At 37.5% G+C, this 18,077-nt stretch overlaps 1 protein-coding gene across 1 annotated transcript in view; it reads left to right on the top strand.

The window, feature by feature from the left end:
* Myo81F (Myosin 81F) overlaps window positions 1-18,077 on the top strand; it is a 132,143-nt gene that overhangs the window by 100,528 nt on the left and 13,538 nt on the right. The window contains exons 5-27 of the mRNA XM_068762901.1: window positions 255-344; window positions 1,577-1,736; window positions 2,729-2,919; window positions 4,489-4,710; window positions 4,909-5,073; window positions 5,637-5,879; window positions 6,394-6,519; window positions 7,171-7,431; window positions 7,555-7,688; window positions 7,778-7,984; window positions 8,477-8,618; window positions 9,282-9,514; window positions 10,159-10,396; window positions 10,862-11,234; window positions 11,377-11,542; window positions 11,620-11,773; window positions 12,587-12,755; window positions 13,569-13,723; window positions 15,145-15,273; window positions 15,627-15,860; window positions 16,241-16,476; window positions 16,842-16,980; window positions 17,375-17,551. Of these exons, the coding sequence (XP_068619002.1) occupies window positions 255-344; window positions 1,577-1,736; window positions 2,729-2,919; window positions 4,489-4,710; window positions 4,909-5,073; window positions 5,637-5,879; window positions 6,394-6,519; window positions 7,171-7,431; window positions 7,555-7,688; window positions 7,778-7,984; window positions 8,477-8,618; window positions 9,282-9,514; window positions 10,159-10,396; window positions 10,862-11,234; window positions 11,377-11,542; window positions 11,620-11,773; window positions 12,587-12,755; window positions 13,569-13,723; window positions 15,145-15,273; window positions 15,627-15,860; window positions 16,241-16,476; window positions 16,842-16,980; window positions 17,375-17,551 (4,344 nt within the window). The remainder of the gene's footprint in view (window positions 1-254; window positions 345-1,576; window positions 1,737-2,728; window positions 2,920-4,488; window positions 4,711-4,908; window positions 5,074-5,636; window positions 5,880-6,393; window positions 6,520-7,170; window positions 7,432-7,554; window positions 7,689-7,777; window positions 7,985-8,476; window positions 8,619-9,281; window positions 9,515-10,158; window positions 10,397-10,861; window positions 11,235-11,376; window positions 11,543-11,619; window positions 11,774-12,586; window positions 12,756-13,568; window positions 13,724-15,144; window positions 15,274-15,626; window positions 15,861-16,240; window positions 16,477-16,841; window positions 16,981-17,374; window positions 17,552-18,077) is intronic.

Below are 18,077 nucleotides of genomic sequence, written 5' to 3'. Positions count from 1 at the left end.
ATTATTTCTTGAATTAAAACCGCCCGAAGTCTTGAAAATATATTCATAAGTAAACATGTCTGTTACGCAACTAATCTTAAAGGGAAAGGATATAAAAATCCTGAGTTTTTTACACAATTGAAATTTTATGTCGAAGACGCTAATCGATAACAAGTAAAATATTTTCTGATTTTTTTTCGGTGTTTTGGGTACCATTTACAATAACATAAGCAATCGCTGTTATCTTGTAAATTCTGTTATCATCTTCTCAACAGGAGGACATGCAAAATTACCGCGGCAAAGCGTTTGGAAGCATGCCACCGCATGTATTCGCGCTGGCCGAATCAGCTTATAGTTCGCTGCAGGTAAATATTCATTAATATTTCTGTATGGAAAAGTCGTAAACGCTTGCCTGTTGGAGTTAAGTGTTTCAGAAATGGCTTCATTGTACCTAAATCTATATATCATTAATCATCATCAATTCTGTCTTGGAGGCCCCCACTGTTGGACATAAGCCTCCTCCATAGATTTCAATAAGGACCGGTAAGAAGCGGCCTGCATTCATCATCTTACGGCTTTACCAACCTAAACTTAAGTATTTATTAGTAATTTAAAATATTGAATGATCAAGTAGCAAAAAAAACATGTATTTTAAAAAACATACGAAAGGTTTACGTTCTATGATTAACCCTTTACACTCGAAGATTATTTTCACGTTTCCTTTTAGCAACTCGATATTAACATAAATATTTTATCAGAAAAAAATGTTAGTTAACTTTTCAATTAAAAAATTAAAATATGAAAATACATGATTTTTACATAAATTTATTGAGTGAATTTGTAAAATTTCACATCTTATAGTTTTCTAGAATGTGATACCGCTTAAAACTCTTTTAGGGTCGGACTTTATCACTACTGGATTCCTTATAATTAATACATCCAACCTAATTTCCCAATTCGAATTTCGAATGTCCGAAATAAAACCTCATGCCAGCACTGCTGGCATTCTGAACCACCGGAATAAAGCTTCATGCCAGCAGTCCTGCCATTCCGAGAATAAAGGATTAAACCAAATTGTGTCTGTTATGGCAACAGTGTGTATGTAACATACAAAAATGTTCTTAAATCAAATTTTGTTATATATGTTGTATGTGTATTAACCCATTGGTACCTAAATTGTGGTTGGATTGAGAAACGTTATGCGTCTAATGCCTTTTTGCTACGCGATCATGAAATTTTACACAGTTAATTGATCTCCTGGAAGTCTGAAATAAATTATTTATTCTGTGTCTACAAAAAGTAAAACGACATCATTAGAATTTTAACTTTTCGAGTAGTTGAGAGTGATGGAAATCGGTTTATACTTTAACAATATTTTTTCATCATCATCACCATCATTTCACAACAACGTTCACTGCTGGACCTTGGCCTCTCCCATAGATTTACAATAGGATCGGTAGAAAGTGGTCTACATTCAGGATCTTGCGGTTTTTTTTAAATCAATTGAATACATGCGAATTAATATTATTTATAAGAAATAAATTTGCATATAAGTTTAAAAATTAAAAGACATTTTTAATCGATCTATTTTTACTAGAATGGTGAAAAGAATCAATCGGTGGTAATATCGGGTGAAAGCGGCGCCGGTAAGACGGAGACAACCAAATTGATTCTGCAGTACTTGTGTGCAGCCGGCGGGCAGGCCACATGGGCTGAACAGCAAATCCTCGAGGCAAACACCGTACTCGAAGCCTTTGGTAAATTTACCCGTCATGAAATTTTTGAAGCTTTGTCGTGCCACTTAAAGTAGAAACAGACAGATACATAATAAATTCTTAAAACTTTACAAATGCTTACACTTATACTTATATTTTTTTGAATTTGCGTTGTTCTATCCTTTACCTACGTTTTTGTTCTATCTGTATCATTCCTGGAGGTGCTAGATATACAGGGTGATTGTTTATAGGAGTAAAATCTTCAAAGGAATGAGATGTGTATATGTGTAGTTCATTTATTAGCCAAATAAACCTTTACAGCCTTATACCTATTCCCCACCGCCGTTTATAAAGTTATCGCTCTGAAATATGTAATATTTTTTTTCTATTGAAATGCGAAAGGCCAACAACTTTGTCGATACGAAGTGTTTAGGGTCAAATAATACAAACAATATTTTCAACGTGTATTTCAACCCTAATTTTGAAAACCCTTTTTTTACTGTATTATTATTACGTTAATTATTCTTTCCGAAACTATTGATTTTTAGATGCCATGTACATTAATTGACAGCAAATGAGCGATACATCCACCCCTTTAAGCTTTTATACCTATAACGGATATGTGTATATGTGAGTGTGAGTCATACCGTATCCTTTCGTAAACTCTTGCGGCCAGTCTGAATCTCCTTGAAACGTCCGACTAAACGACATGAGAGTTTGGCAATCTCCCAATCCCTATGAATACATAATGTAACCGCTCGAGGCGAGACCCTTAGAGGTGCCCTAGGACTCCCCTTATTTATTGAAATGAGGTCTACGTTAGGCGCCATCAAGGCTCTGTTACCACATACACAAAAAGCTGTGAACGCCTGCAAGTACCAGATTATTTCAAGTAATCTAAAGTCATATGGGGTTCATAATACCTTGTACAATAAAACACTGTGTCCTATATCGCCGTTATAAATGGGCCAAATCATTGGCTGGACATATAATGTTTAGTATTAATGAAAACACGTTTGCGATTACTACCACAGGTAACGCTAAAACGGTGCGTAATGACAACTCGTCCCGTTTCGGCAAGTTCGTGGAGGTGCGTCTAGACCACCGCGGCGGCATCCGTGGCGCCGTGCTAAGAGATTTCCTGCTGGAACGCGCTCGCATCACAGGACCTGCACCAAGGGAGACCAACTACCATGTTTTCTACCAGCTGGTAGAAGGAGCTAAGGTATGTCACATCACATGAATACAATGAAACATATTTATTAGCTTTAAAGTTAGTAACTCCTTTGTTGGCAACTATGTCATCATCATCATCTTTTCTCTCATCAACTGCTGGATACAGACTTGAATCCAACTGGTATAGGCTTTTATAGGCCTTTAAGCCGAGGTCCGTTTGAGCCTAATCACTGGAGCGTCCACTGAAGCAATGTAAGGGCACGGCGGTCTCTCAATCCCGAGAACCGAGTCTCCGCAGGGAGATCTCGGGCTTTGCTACCTTAAAAGAGGTTTTAGGTTAAGCGCTCTCAGCGCCCTACCCCCTCACACCCTCACTCAGTATTTTCCAAACTTTTATGTCCCATGCTCCAACTTAGCCTTTCTAAAAGTCTTACGCCCATCGATGTAACATATATATTTTTATATTACAGCAAAAAGTTATGTCGCGTCCACATTCGATTTTCCCAACAATTAAATTTTCCCTTCGTTTATAAACACTGCTCTAACTTCTTTATTAAGCATATTTGTGTAATTGGAGTTGTATACTCTCAGGTCAGAGCACCTGGGACGATCGAACTCTATTTTAAGGAGGGTGTCATAATAGCGAAGCTTAATTAGCATTAAAAGTTTCTTTGTTGTCAAAAAGTCTTCTCCTTTAACCTTCTCCTGACTAACATAATATGATTTGAACGAATAAAAAATCCCAGACCATGATAAAAAAATTATTAAGTCGAACTACAAAACATTAGAAGATTGTATATATAGCCATAAATTGTCATTAGCTAGTTGTTGGACAAATTTTAGAAACTCTAGAATATTGTTAATGAAATTAATAATTTCATTTTACAATATATTTTTATTAAAGCCATATAAAAATGATAATGTAAATCGTTGTTTATTATAAAAAAAAATGTTCAAGCAAATAAAACGTAGTATGTAATTTCATCGTGCATTATCCCCTCGTGGTGTTTACACCCTCTTTTGAAACCAGTATTGCATTGCATTACATTTGAAAATATACTTTAATTCCACGCGATAAAGTCTAAGTAACAAAAAATGCTCTTGTTTAACATGTACGGTTCCACATTTCACTGTACAAAGATTACACAGATTCATTGGGTGATAAAGATCAGTGAATATAGTGGTAAATTAGTTAGTGTTCATTTACAACAATGGATAAGTTACATTTTTATTAGGCGATGTTCGGTGTTATCAAATTTTATGGTTTTTACATATGCAACAAACTCAGAGTTTTACCTAAAAATATTTTATTTTTAGCGGCAAAATGTAATTCAATTAGGTACGAAAGTCGAATTTAGTCAAATTTATGATGCCCTATGTATATTATTAATGAAAAGGTCAAAAAAAATTAAAACATTTATCGTTAAAAAATTTCATTTATTTAGGTTTATTAATGAGAGAAATAAATTTTTATACGCCTACAAACTTCATATCCCCACGCAATAAAAATGAATTTCCATTATACGCATGAAAACGTCGTTAATAATAAAAAATAAATAAAATAGTAATAAAAGTTAATAAACAATCGGTGGAAGATTAAATTGTAATAATTGTGCAGCACAATGCAGAGCTACGCTCTTCGCTGCGACTGCGCGATGACGTGCAGTACAAGTACCTCCGCATGGATGATGTGGAAGCGCACAAAGGCCGGGGAGGTGAGCAGGGCAAGCTGGAAGCCCTGCAGCTGGCGCTCACCGTGCTGCAAGTCCCGTTGCACATGTGCGAGGGGTTGTTCAAAGTGCTGGCGGCGATCCTGTGGCTCGGAAATATACAATTTCAGGTAGTAAAACATTTGTCTCTTAATAACATTATATTCCCATAATGAAAACTCACTAACCACATCATAAGCGAAAAATAGATTACTTTTAGAATAAGACTATTTATGCGTCCCTTGATCACATGCCAAAAAAAATGTTGTGTTCACTATACGTCGCACAAAAAACAGGTTTGAGTGTCTTTTAATGAATGTAACGTGTAGGACGTAGATGGAGAGCGCAGTGCCCTCTGCCCGGAGGACGCGGAGGCGGTGGAGGCGGCGGCGTGGCTGCTGGGACTGGCGCCGCCCACCGCACGTCGCGTGCTGCTCGAGCGGCAGATCAACGTGCGCGGCAACGTCACTGACATCCCGCTGCGACTGCCCGAGGTCAGGACCCCCTTATACCTATTCCTGAATATTTTGTTTATACTCGCCCCATAGTATCTAGCCGTTAGGTTATACCAATTTAATGAGGACAGTATACGTGCCCGTGGGCAGAAATATTTTTATGGTATATCTTTCCTCCACAGTGTTGGATGGCAGTACTCATAGGTAATCCTGCTCGAGGTCCACAACCTAAAGAGCAAGGGTGTTTAAAAAACGTGACAATCACTGCCAAGATACTTCAATGTCGAGATTAGAGATATCACAGAATATTTGTGGAAACCCTTGAACATCTCTAACAATAAAAATAGTGTTCATCTCTTTTATATTTTCGATATTCATAATTTTATAGCATATTTGATATTATTGATGATTATTCATTATTGTATGGGGATTAGTTTTTGTAACGCCATTTTCCAGTGGTGGTCAAATAAAGTGTAACGTGGTGTGACGAGGGAAGAAAGGGTTTATGATAGTAAAATTTCAGTGATATATTTCAGGGACAAGGTTTTAGCTTAGTAGGTTATATTTCCACAGGCTTAAATGAAATATGGTTACGTTTCCAGGCTCGCGAGAATCGGCATGCAATGTCGAGGGCGCTGTATGCACGCACGTTCGCATGGCTCGTGCGGCACGTGAACAGTTGTTCAGCGCCGGGGCGCGAGGCGGCGCGGTCGCTTGGAGTCCTGGACATCTTCGGCTTCGAGAACTTCGCCACCAACTCTCTCGAGCAGCTCTGCATCAACTACGCTAACGAGAAGCTTCACATGTTCTTCAATAACTATGTGTTCGCGCTCGAGCAAGAAATCGTAAGTATATTTGTGCGTACAGTCATCATCATGCAGCCGATAGATATTGACTATGACTAATGACTACGACTATGACTATTACTAACTTATGCCTCAGGCATAGGCCTCCTCTAAAAATTGACATTCTGACCGGTCTTGCGCTGTCAGCATAGACTTCCCGCATCCTCGATGTTGTCCTCGGTGCACCTATTGACTAAAACGCGTCTACTAGTTCATGACCACTACACCAGAACCATTGTGTCCGAACGGTCATCGTTCCGTTTATTGGATCTCGCAGCGAAGCTCCAAGCATAGTCCTCTCCATTGTTGCATCTGGGTGACCATGAGCGTTCTTATAAGATCCATCGTAAACGACCACGTCTCATATCCATATGTCATCACTGGTAACACGCACAAGTCAAAGTCCTCTGTCAACCTCTATCCAACAGTTACGAACATACTTCGTATCTGCATAATAAAAATAGGGAATGTGATTAACGTTACATTAATTAGTTACCCATTTTTGGGTTTTCAGTATCGACAAGAGGGAATTGTTTATAATCAAATACAATTCACGGACAACGGAGCGTGCTTAGAGCTTTTGGAAAAGCCACCACGGAGCTTACTGAAATTGCTAAGTGAACAATGTCACATGCCAAAGGTAAGAGATGTTCTTGAATAATACATTTATCTTAAAAAATAAATAGTATGGTATGAAATAAAAAAAGTATAATTAACTATATTATGATTTCAAATCTCGCCTAAGTTTCGTAAATAGCGAAATTGATAGTGTTTTAACGAGACAAAAATTATGGCTGTTGACGTGTATAATTTTTTTTTGTATCTATGTAAATACAGAATGTAAATACAAGATGGAAAACAAGTTCGAGTTAGTAAATGTTTCTATTTTCAAAGCCTTTGCTACTTTTTTTAAAAAACTTTTACTGGACTTTTTTTTGTCATGTTGGTACATGTTAAAAATCGTCAAGGAACATTCATATATCTCTGCTAATAATTCCATTGAAGATGGCACATCCAGGGAATGATGTGTTCATCTCCAGACTATTTTATATTAAAGTCAAATTGTTTTTAAAAAATATGTAATTTAATTCGCCTGCTCTTCTTAAGTCTGTGGTATTTATTATCCTACCAAGTGTTAGATTCATAAAATTGAGGTTTAAAAACAATCATAAGACATTAAATAAAATATGTTTTTCTTTTTCCAATATACTTATTTGTACTTACAAACTTCTAATTTCAACGTTATACGTTAATTTAAATATTTAATCACTTTATGTGAAATTATTTCCAGGGTTCTGATGGAGCATATCTAACAAACATACAGAGTGAATTCGGCGACCATCAGAGCTTCGTCAAAGGCTCCCGTAGAAAATGGGAGGAGGAGTTCGGGGTACAACACTACGCTGGAACCGTCACGTATAGCGTGCAAGGATTTGTCGATAAGAATAGAGACACTCAACAGGATGCGTTTATAGACCATCTCAGCCGATCTGCTAATCCATTTGTGAGAGAACTTGCAGATTATGCCCAAGACCTCGTACCACCAGGGAATGTTAGTGTATTTTTTGTTAGTTCGCTGTTTATTTTTTAAGTTATTATCATTATATATATATAATCCTTCGAACCGCATAACAAATATTCACTGTTCTTAATTTAAAAATTAACATATTATCAGGATCTGTCGCTTTCAAGTCCTAACTCCACAAGTACTACGCAGCGAGGGACATCGAAAGGCCGCCCTACAGTCGTTGACACTTTCAGAGCGCAGTTACAGTCTCTAGTCGACATGCTTCAAGCGACAGATGTTTGGTAAGTGTACCTATTCTTAAAAATTAAAATAAAAAATCGCCGTATTAAGTAGCATCATATATTACATCTAAATACTTCATGTTTTTCAGGTATGTCCGTTGCATAAAGCCGAACGAGAACAAAGAAGCTGGTAAGTACAGCGAACACCTGGTGCTTGAACAGCTGCGGTACCTTGGTATGAACGAAATTGTGCGCATACGACGGGACGGTTACCCTGTGCATCTGCCCGCGCCCATGTTCCAGGCGCGTTACCGTTGTCTGCTGCCACATCCTAGGCCAAAGCATCCGGATATCGCGTAAGCTATTTTTTTTAATATATCTCATTACATGCAAATCAATTCAAAATGTCTTTATAAGAGAGAAATAAAGGAGAAACTGTAAAAAGAGGTATTTCCAAGGCCCTCGCAACTATCTTTGTACTTTTTTTACTACAACAGCTCTGCCACGACCACACGGCCTCTCTCTCTCTAAATCTCTAAAGTGAATGTTTTTGTCGCCATTTGTTTTAAAATCATTAAAATATTTTCGGTAAACGTATAAATACAACACTAGATGGCGTTGTTTTATATCGCAGGCTAGCTTCTATGTTTATTTGCGATTCTTTAAACTATTCTGCGTATGGTAAAATATTATCAATTGAATTTAGTATATTTATCCTGTCTGTAATAGAATCGTGTTATTTCTATCATAATGATTCTCTATCTTCATTCCAACATTCATTTTCTCTTGTCTATTCAATCATTTATCACAAAATATAATTTGTGAAGATTTATATTTTTTTTTTGCAGAACTATAACATCGTTGGTGAACGCGCCACAAAACGACTGGCAAATCGGACACACGAAGATTTTCATGCGAAGTTCAGTGCATTCACCTCTAGAAGCTAAGAGATCGGCCTTACTTCAGGCTTCGGCTCTTTTAATACAGAAAGTACGTTCTGAGGCTATATTTTGATTTAAATCTGAAAAGACATGCGCTAATTTTTAAACATTATTTCATGAGAAACAATAACAGAAAACGTAGTGGATCAACATCATACGCAAGGACCAAAACATAATAAACTTGCGTGGTGAATTATCAATCCGTACCTCCTATGATAAAATTCTTGTTGTCCTGCTAATATTCGGACTATATTACAAAACCTAATCTCTTTAAAAGAAAATTGTTGCAATAGTATCCGATAATGTACTATTGGAATCACTTATATCTATCTATCACGATACTCTTAAGCCATAACGCTTGGAGACTTGAAATTTAGTTCAAATACTCCTTCTGCCTATTAGAGGTACATATATTTACTATAGTTATGTGTAATTTGTATAGCAGACTTTACGTAAGTAATTCTACCTGCAATGGGGGTTCAGGGAGAGTCCAATAAGTCCGCGAAACCGGCGGGGATAGCCAGTACTTAAATATATGTATATATTCAATTGTTTTTTACTTTTAAGCAAAGAGTGTGTCATGAAATATTATTAGAATTATTTTGTGAATAAATTTTAAATTTATATTTCTTTTTGCGTGACCGGTGTAGTAAAAATATTCAGTGTTTTTGTAAGTCAATTATTTTATGACACCAAAATTACATGTCTGCAGTGGTACAAAGGCTGCGTGCAGCGACGTCAGTACTTACAACATCGAAGCGCAGCAGTAGTACTGCAATCAGCGTGGCGCGGATGGAAGGAGCGCGCCTGTTTCCTGCGCCTGCGCAGGGCGGCTCTGACACTGCAGCGCCACCTACGTGGAGCATTCGCTCGCGAAGTTGCCGCAGCCCTGCGTGAGATGCGCCGCGTCAACGATGAGATGAAGTTGCGCGAAGAACGCAACAGGTAACTAATCGTTATCTCATTCTGTTAATCCTTGATCTATATAATATATCCATTTAATTATTGACTCATTATCAACCGTGGGAAGTTTATTGCTGGAGATGGGCCTCCGCCTTAGATTTCCATTAGCACTGGTTGAAAACGGCCTGCATCCAGGGTCTTCTGACGGCCTAAACAATGTTGTCTGTACACCTTAGGGATGGTCTCCACTACAGAACGTAAAGGCCTCAGTGGCCATTTATTGTACGAGCTATATGAGCATCCTATTGCTACTTCATTCCATTCAAATGCTCGTTTGACTACAAGCTTGCCAATGTCAGAGTGAATTAATTATGGACTCATTGCTTGTTAATTTTATGTTCATTTTCAGCATTCCTTTTCCTTTATTCTCACTTTTGACAACAGATAACCGAATTAAATCATATTGTACTATCGGCTTCATAATTTTTTTAACATGAAACAATATAAATATCAATTTCAAAGGACAAAGTCTAAACTGTCCGGAGAACGTAATCATAATCCTTAATTAACTTCGATAGCCTAATGACCATAAATTTGTTCGATATTGCATTATCATATTAGATGCCTCGCCGACGTTGTAGTAACATTTTTATAAGAACTTAAATATTTCTGTTTCTATGGAATAGTCTTGCCGAAAAAGTGGACCTGGAGAGAGCGGAACTTGAGAACATGGCGGATCAGTTACGCGGACTGTCCTGCCCCGGCAGTGGCCGCGCGGAGTCCGTGAACCTGGACAACCTGTTCGACTTTCTTGCGGACGTGCCCGCACAGCGCGGCGCGCCCGATGGCCAACCAGCTCACCAGCCTACCATCGCGGAGATTGGCGATTCCATGGAAAGGCTTGCTGATGATCTACATCAAGAGGTGAGCTTGCCAAACTGTTTATACAATCATCAAAACTCAATCAGGTCGATTTTTACCATTATTTCTCTAGGGAACTTGAAGAGTTTTGTTTACGTAGAAAATTACGTGAAAAATAGGATGTAATAAACAAAATAAATTATTAATAATTAAGATAAGTTTTATATTTCGTAATCTGCTAAATTCTATTAAAAATATGATTATATTTTAATTATAACACCAATTAATTGTGGTTTATAATTTATTGATAAATTCGATTAATAAAGTAGTGGCTCTGATATATGTTTTAATTATTTATTTTATCTGTAACAACCCGATAATAACTTTTCACAATATGAAATTAACAATTGCTTATAACTTAATAAAGTGGTATCGTCTGTTTACTTTTTCATATAAGTCGTCAAAACTTGGTAAGTCATCTTGTCACTATTAAAATTTTTGCTTGAAAGTTATTTTTTATGATTACAGTTGGAACACGTACTGGCTGCAGAAATGAATGAACTGAGCAAATGTCATACGGAAGCGCAACGGAAACCAGACGGAGCGCCTTCAGATGACATCCTCCCCCCACCACCATCAACCCTCGCGCTGCAGTCCATACTCCAACCTGCAACCCCGTTGGCCAGCATGACCTCATCCTTAACTAATGGCATGTCGTCATCGCTAACGAACGGCTCGTCGCCGCTGTCAAACGGTGACGCAATGACGTCATCGTTGATACTTCCTCCACCTCCGCCTATGGAGCCACCTGTGGAGGATTCACCAATATTCCCTTCCCCACCTACGACGTGTACGTTACCTGAGCCTGCAGGGCCACCACCACCGCCACCAGCTGCCAAAGGTAAGAAATACTATGTTTATAATTTATGAACTGAACTCTTTGATGATCTTTTTACTACTTCATCATTCTAGTGTAAGACGTAAAGCCAAACTCAACACTTCCTTCCTTTCTTATTCCTTATTTTTAATTATTCACTATACAGATACTACTCCACCGGAGCTAACCAACGGAATAATACCCAACGGTAAACTCTCAGTTGTTAATGGGAAAGAGCCGATATACGAAGCTGTTATTCCTCGGCCGCCAATAAACGAACCTCCCTCCACATCACCTCCACCTCCACCAATTCTACTTCCAGAAAACAATGGGTACGTAAACCGGATCTGGTATTTTAAACAGAATGACATGCTTTCAAGGGTAGCTAATTACTGGCATTTTATTCTAGATTTCTGGATAAAGAAGCTGATATTGAACAGTCAGATGAGCCATTACCAGGTTTGCCCAGTGCGGTAACTTCGCCTGACAACAACTCCGAGTCGACACCCATGCCTTTGGACTCTTGCATCAGTCCACCGCCCATGATGAATGGAGACTCTAATGTAATTTTTTTTATTTATAAAACAGGACATTAAAACTTCCACAAATATCCTTAATACAGTATTTAGACCAATTCATTCTCAAACTGTATTATCACTTGAGAATCCTTTACACTGAAAGTAGGCTTTTTCTCTAGTTTTTTTTTTCAAATAATATTTTACAACTTATAACTTGAAAATTGTATCATTAAAGTGTAAATTGTATATTTCTTCGAATTTTAGTAATCTTATGAAACCTAGATAGAAATATAAACTAGCTTATCTTTATTTATAGTATTAACCTTATTTAAATTACAAATTTTCTTGTACATAACATATTAACATTCTTATGCTTTTAAATAACTTCACCGCATATACGACGTATTATTATTGTTATTAATCAAACTTTTCTCTACAATTTAACTCTCCTGTTATACACTCATTGCTAAATATTGAAGTTACCCGTGTTAGGCACATTAACTTTTACTGGTTTATCTCTATATAACATATATATGCATATAAGATTTCCACTTTTATACTGACTCATCACGATATTTCTGGAACCATAAGGATTATACTGAAATTTTGTGGGAAAATTATTTTTGCCTAGTACAGATCAGCTAAGTATGAATTTTATGAAATTTTAAATTTTCTATTTATTTTATTTTTTTTTGTCAGGGATGTGTAGGACACATTTGTTATAAACCATATTTTCAAACTGTTGTTCTCAAAGGTAATGAATAGTCTCATAGGTAATGAATCTCGATAAGCGAGCGGAAGATATCTAGTATACTATAAATATTTACAATAAGGTATTAAAATAAATCATATTTATAGAGCACAGAGCGCAACGCTCGGCGCAAAGAGCGTGTGGAGAGACGTCTGCATCAGATGGAAGCTGCTTCACCGCCCACCAGCGCGCCGCCCACCACTCCACCGGCGGACGCGACCGACCTTACCGAGTTCGCAAAGCTCTATTTCAATGATCATCCACGGTCTCCTGAAGGTAAGCTAATAGGCACGAAAGTTCATAATGACAATGAAACACGTCAAAAATGTTTTGTATTTATACCTATATGCAATACTAAATAGTAAAATATTTAAAATTTAACATCATTTATGTTCCTTTCTTTCTTGAGCTCTATAAAATTAGTAACTCTTATATCAAATAAACTATGTATGTACGGTTTTACACTACACCTTATGTTTCTGAATCATAATGTAAAATTTAAAAAGAAAACATTATACATTGTGAAGTATTTTTAAGTGATCTTGATTTGATTCTAGTTTATATGAAATTGGGAACTTCTAGAATTTTACTCACTACGTACGTGTTCACTAAAATTGTTTCAAAGTTGATAATATAACAAATGAATGGACATATGTATAAATGAATACCTTAATTTTATTGTTACAAGTCTATTTCAACAGATTAGAGTGAAAACGATATAATGATTTTTATGTTCGTTAATGACATGCATCCGAGGAAACCAAAGTAAAACCACATAAAGCTTTCTTTACGAATCAGGGGTCGATTCCAATGAACGTCCTAAGTAATATGAACAAATGTTAAAAAAAATCATATGAAAAGATTTCAAAGAGATTTGCAAAAAAAATTTAATTATAAAATGATGATATTTTTATTAATAATTTACAGTGTTCACTTTGTTTAATTTTTGTCGCGTAAAATTGTTCACAAAATGAAAACAAAATGTAGACTATATTTAAATGAATATATGTACACAATTAATTTTAAAAAAATCTACGAAAACAATTTCTAAACTGCAAGAAGTATAATTATTATTATTTTTTCCCTTAGGAACAATTATCGCAACACTGACACGCAAGAGCAAGTCCATGGAACTCCTAACAAAGGAAGAAATGATCACATACCACAAGGGCAACAACATACCCACCTCGCACATACAGCTGCACGATCCTGATAGTGTCACAGCCGCAGTCAACATATTCCGGGCAAGTATTCATTTTATAACTTAAATTGAACCATGTATCAATAGCCCAATAAGACTTTCATCCGTGTTTTCTCATAGATAAATTATTCTTGCTCATTAACATATAGCTTCACAGGGTTCTTGAGATGTCCAAACGTAGAAAGCACTTATTCTCCTCAGTAACCAAGCTTTGATACAAGTGACCACACTCAGGACATAAATTATTTCACTGGACCGGATAGGTTTATAAATAGGAATATACACCAATACCTCGCTTTGCGTCGTTTCGCTTTGCGTTTTTCTCGAAGTTGCGTCGCTGTTTAATTAGTACTAATTTTCACTGTGCGTCGTTAGATTTTCGAGGTTGCGTTGTTTTGGGTTCGAGTCTTTAATTTTTTTTCAAATTTTCTTTTTTTCCAAAAGATGGCAACATTTTTGTTTCTAATTGCGCCATGCCATCAAAACTTGGGGATTTCCTTTCTAACTTAAAATCAACACAATTTGAATAGTTTTATTTTTACTTTGTTTTGCTAATTTTGGAGTTCAGTTTCAATTACGTAGTGTTGTAATGTAGAGTGTCGTGCTTTTTTAAAAGAGAATAATAAATTTATATAAATTTTTACGTGCTGTTTCTGGTTACAAAAAAGGTAAATATTTTTCCAATTTATTTATTGGCAGAGTTAAATTATTTTCGTTTTTTAAATGTTTACTTTGTTCAATTTTCTTTTTAAAAAGTAGTATATTCGTAACCCTGGAACCTGTCTTCGATTTTAACGTGGTTTGCTGTTGAAAATCTTAATTCACTTTGCGGCCTTTTTTTTTTTGAACGTAACCACGACGTAAAGTGAGGTATTGGTGTACTAGAAAACCTTATGTGGCCCTGTCTTTGGCGCCTTAAAACGAGAGATAATGACTGGGTAATCATAGTGCTACTGAAACCGCTTAGCGAAATATTTCACTAAATTGAGAGAAAAAAGAAAAGCTTTTGTATAGAACACAGCAATACTCAAGCAAAACTAAATGGAGGCAGAGGTATTAATTGCAATCTTGTAAGATAGATGCATCATGTTCATAAATATCTTTAAGATATATATTTACTTCTAAATATAGAAAAGAGATAACCTTCAATCTACAAGTATATTATCACCATCCTGGACTTTATTAAGGACATCGGAAGATGATTGATGGTGGCTGCTTCCAACTGGTCCTATTGAACGTTCTACGACTTAAATGATGATTATAACGATGCCGGCTAGTTATATTACTCTCATAATTTATATGAAGTAATATACATGTTGTCCCATAAATCAAGGACAATGTAAAACCGGGTGACAGGACAATAAATTAAAAAATATGTAAAACTACTCTCGCTTGCCGACTAAGAATTAATTAATAAGAAAATATAATTATTAAATTTTAATTACCTATCACTAACTCTTACAGGACTTATGCCGATACATGCGTGGTGAATTAACAACGGATAAGGAAACGCAAGTAATACAGTCCTTGATCGGGAAAGGACTGGAGCGGGAGGAGCTGAGGGATGAAATACTGATTCAATGCGTTCGACAGGTGAGGTCGAAAAATGTATCCGTAAAAATAGATTTAAAAAAATATATTTACTTTATTTAACAACATAATAACAAAATTAACTTTTCGTCGCTATCGGCAGTTTGAACCGACACACGAAGTGTATTAAATTTTCTCATGCGAAAGTACCCGGCAGTCCATTATTCTTCATTTTTATTTAAATGTTTTTATTATATAAATTTATTTATTTTCTTAACTACAATATCTTTACAGATACCAGAAATTTTACACAATACTAACGCTGTTTACTAAAGTAGTCTAGAATACATCTTTGTTAAAGTTAAGGAACATAGTTTGAATAAAATTCTGAAATTTATGCTTTCTTGGTTTAAAAGATTACAGAGTGTCCTGTGGAAGAGTGGGCCGAGCGGGTATGGTTAGTGCTGTGCCTCTGTGCGGTGGCGTGGCAGCCGAGCCGCGGGCTGGCGCGCTACTACTGCGCCTGGCTGCGCGTGCGCGCACGGGCCGCGCCCAGCGCCCCGCGCGCCGCTCACTGCGCCCAGTGGTGCCTCGACAACTGCAGAGGTGCAGCTCCGCGACTTCTACCTCCTAGCACTGTGGAAATCGCTGTAAGTATTCATTGACTAAGGAGCTCTTCATAAGTTCGCAACATTAAGTACTTTTAAACAGGCGATAGACATTATTATGCCTGTGGCCTCCCCCAAAGACCACTATAATAAACGATCTTGCGCTGCCAGCATCCAGCGACTATGCCGTTGGTTCATTTAGTGGGGGACCTACTCACGCCACGTCTACGACTCCTGGTCGCAACTCCAGAATCGACGATTTGCCTTGCTTACTGCCACTTCAAACAAACAATTCTTTGAGCAAGTCAATAACTTTGGCTCTTCTGCCGATTCTCATTTCTGAATCGATTTCATAGCGAAGGTCTGACAATATTCACAATATGGTGACTGACATGATGATGATTTTATGAATGTTTGTTAAGGCAATGCGTCGCCTCGGAACCATCGTGTGCCGTTTCTTCTTCCTGGACGGGCGCACGAAAGCGATCGACGTACACCCTGCGGACACGGCAGCCGCGGCAGCTGCACGCCTCGCTGACAAGCTGGGCCTCGCAGCGCACTCTCGCGCCGGCTGGGCCGTCTACCAACAGAGGGCGTCGCGAGAGGACCACGTGCGCGCGACGCATTACCTGTATGACGTCATCGCTGCCTGGGAAATGTAAGTGACAGTATTTGACTACATTACGACACTTTATCCCATTGTGTCCGATAGAATTTTCAAGATCGTTCTTGTTGGTTCGATCTAATATTGAAATGAATGGAACTTATCCTGATGACAGGACAAATAGTGAATCTTAACTTGCTTGACGCGCTTATTGACGTTCAACCTCAGCCAGCTTATACAACAATATACATATTAGATTAAGTTCGTTCTCTTCACATTCACGAATATACTATGTTGTCTGACAGTATGTTACACGTTGCACGTGCCGTTTCCTGTAAAAAAAATTCCGTCACATTTCACAAAACCGAAGATAAAAGGTTTCACGTAAATTAAAATTCTATTTTATAATTTAATCACAGGCAGCAAGGCCCCGGTGGTGGTTCTGCAGACAACCGGTTCGTGTTCAAACGGCGACTGTTCAGGGGCGGTCGAGAATTACCGCACGACCCGGTTGAAGTGGCTTTACTATACGCGCAAGCAGTACATAGTGTTGTCAAGGTTTGTACATGATAATTCACTTTCTTTAAGTCACACCATTCATGGACAACACTCCTCAGTCTACTGTATGTGCCTTTTGTATAACTACCTTGAAAACCAGGTCGAAATCTAATATTTTCTAGATTAAAAATTTTAATTACTACTTACTCTGTAATGTAATAATCCTAAACCGTTACTATATCTAAATCTTTAGTTGTAAGAGCGTTACAAATCTATATCATTTATAACTTTAATTCAAGTCGTATTCACATCGACCTTACTTTAGTTATATGTAATCTCTTTACCCAGTCTGTGAACCTAATATAAAAAATGTCTATTAAACAAAGATATTCCCTTTTTGGCACTTCGAGTCAAATGTAATTTTCTTGCTAAATTGTTGTATTTTAATCAACAGTTGGACGAGTTCCCGGTGTCGGAGAAAGTGGCGCTGCAACTGGCTGGACTGCAGGCGCAAGTGTCTCTTGGCGAACCGCCGCCGAGCCCTGCGCCGCCGCACACGCGCGCTTACTATTCGCACCCTGAGCAGTTCTTGCCTCAGCGGATCGCCAGGGCACGACCAGCTCATCAATGGGTTAGTACTAAAGCTAAAACCTTTTTTGTTTCGGGAAAAATTTATATGCGGTTATGCGTTATAAATTTAGACCCATTCCTACCACCAATGGCGGCTTAAATCTTTACTCAGTTTTGAATAGATTATGGTTATCTTACAAATAGCATTCATGTTCCACGAGAGTTGTATTTAAAAATATTCTGGAAGCTCAATTCCTTTGGCTAAATGAGTGCTCATTGTCCGTGAGAGTTTTTGATTTAGCCGGCTCTTATAGCAAAATGAAAGGCGGTAGCGGCTCAAGCCGAGGCTTCCCAGGGAGCCCATAGAGCTTCGCTACCTTAAAAGAAATTTTAGGCTAAGAACCCACAGGGCCCTGCCACCTCACACATGTGAAATCTGCAAATGCCAGTCAAGCAGCAATGTTAGTCAGTTAAAAAAAATGAAGAAGAAGGTAGAGACTATTCTATTTGGTACCACCACCGCAGCGTATTCCAAACACATTTGGAATGAAATATGTGATTACTAACCCGCATGCCAAGCGTGACAA

This window comes from Battus philenor, unplaced genomic scaffold, assembly GCF_028537555.1.
Source record: "Battus philenor isolate CCGP_79_NKW_IND1 unplaced genomic scaffold, ilBatPhil1.0.hap1 SCAF_17, whole genome shotgun sequence".
Classification (NCBI taxonomy): domain Eukaryota; kingdom Metazoa; phylum Arthropoda; class Insecta; order Lepidoptera; family Papilionidae; genus Battus; species Battus philenor.
Note: the sequence above shows the minus strand (reverse complement) of the source record. Positions and strands in the feature narration are given on the sequence as shown.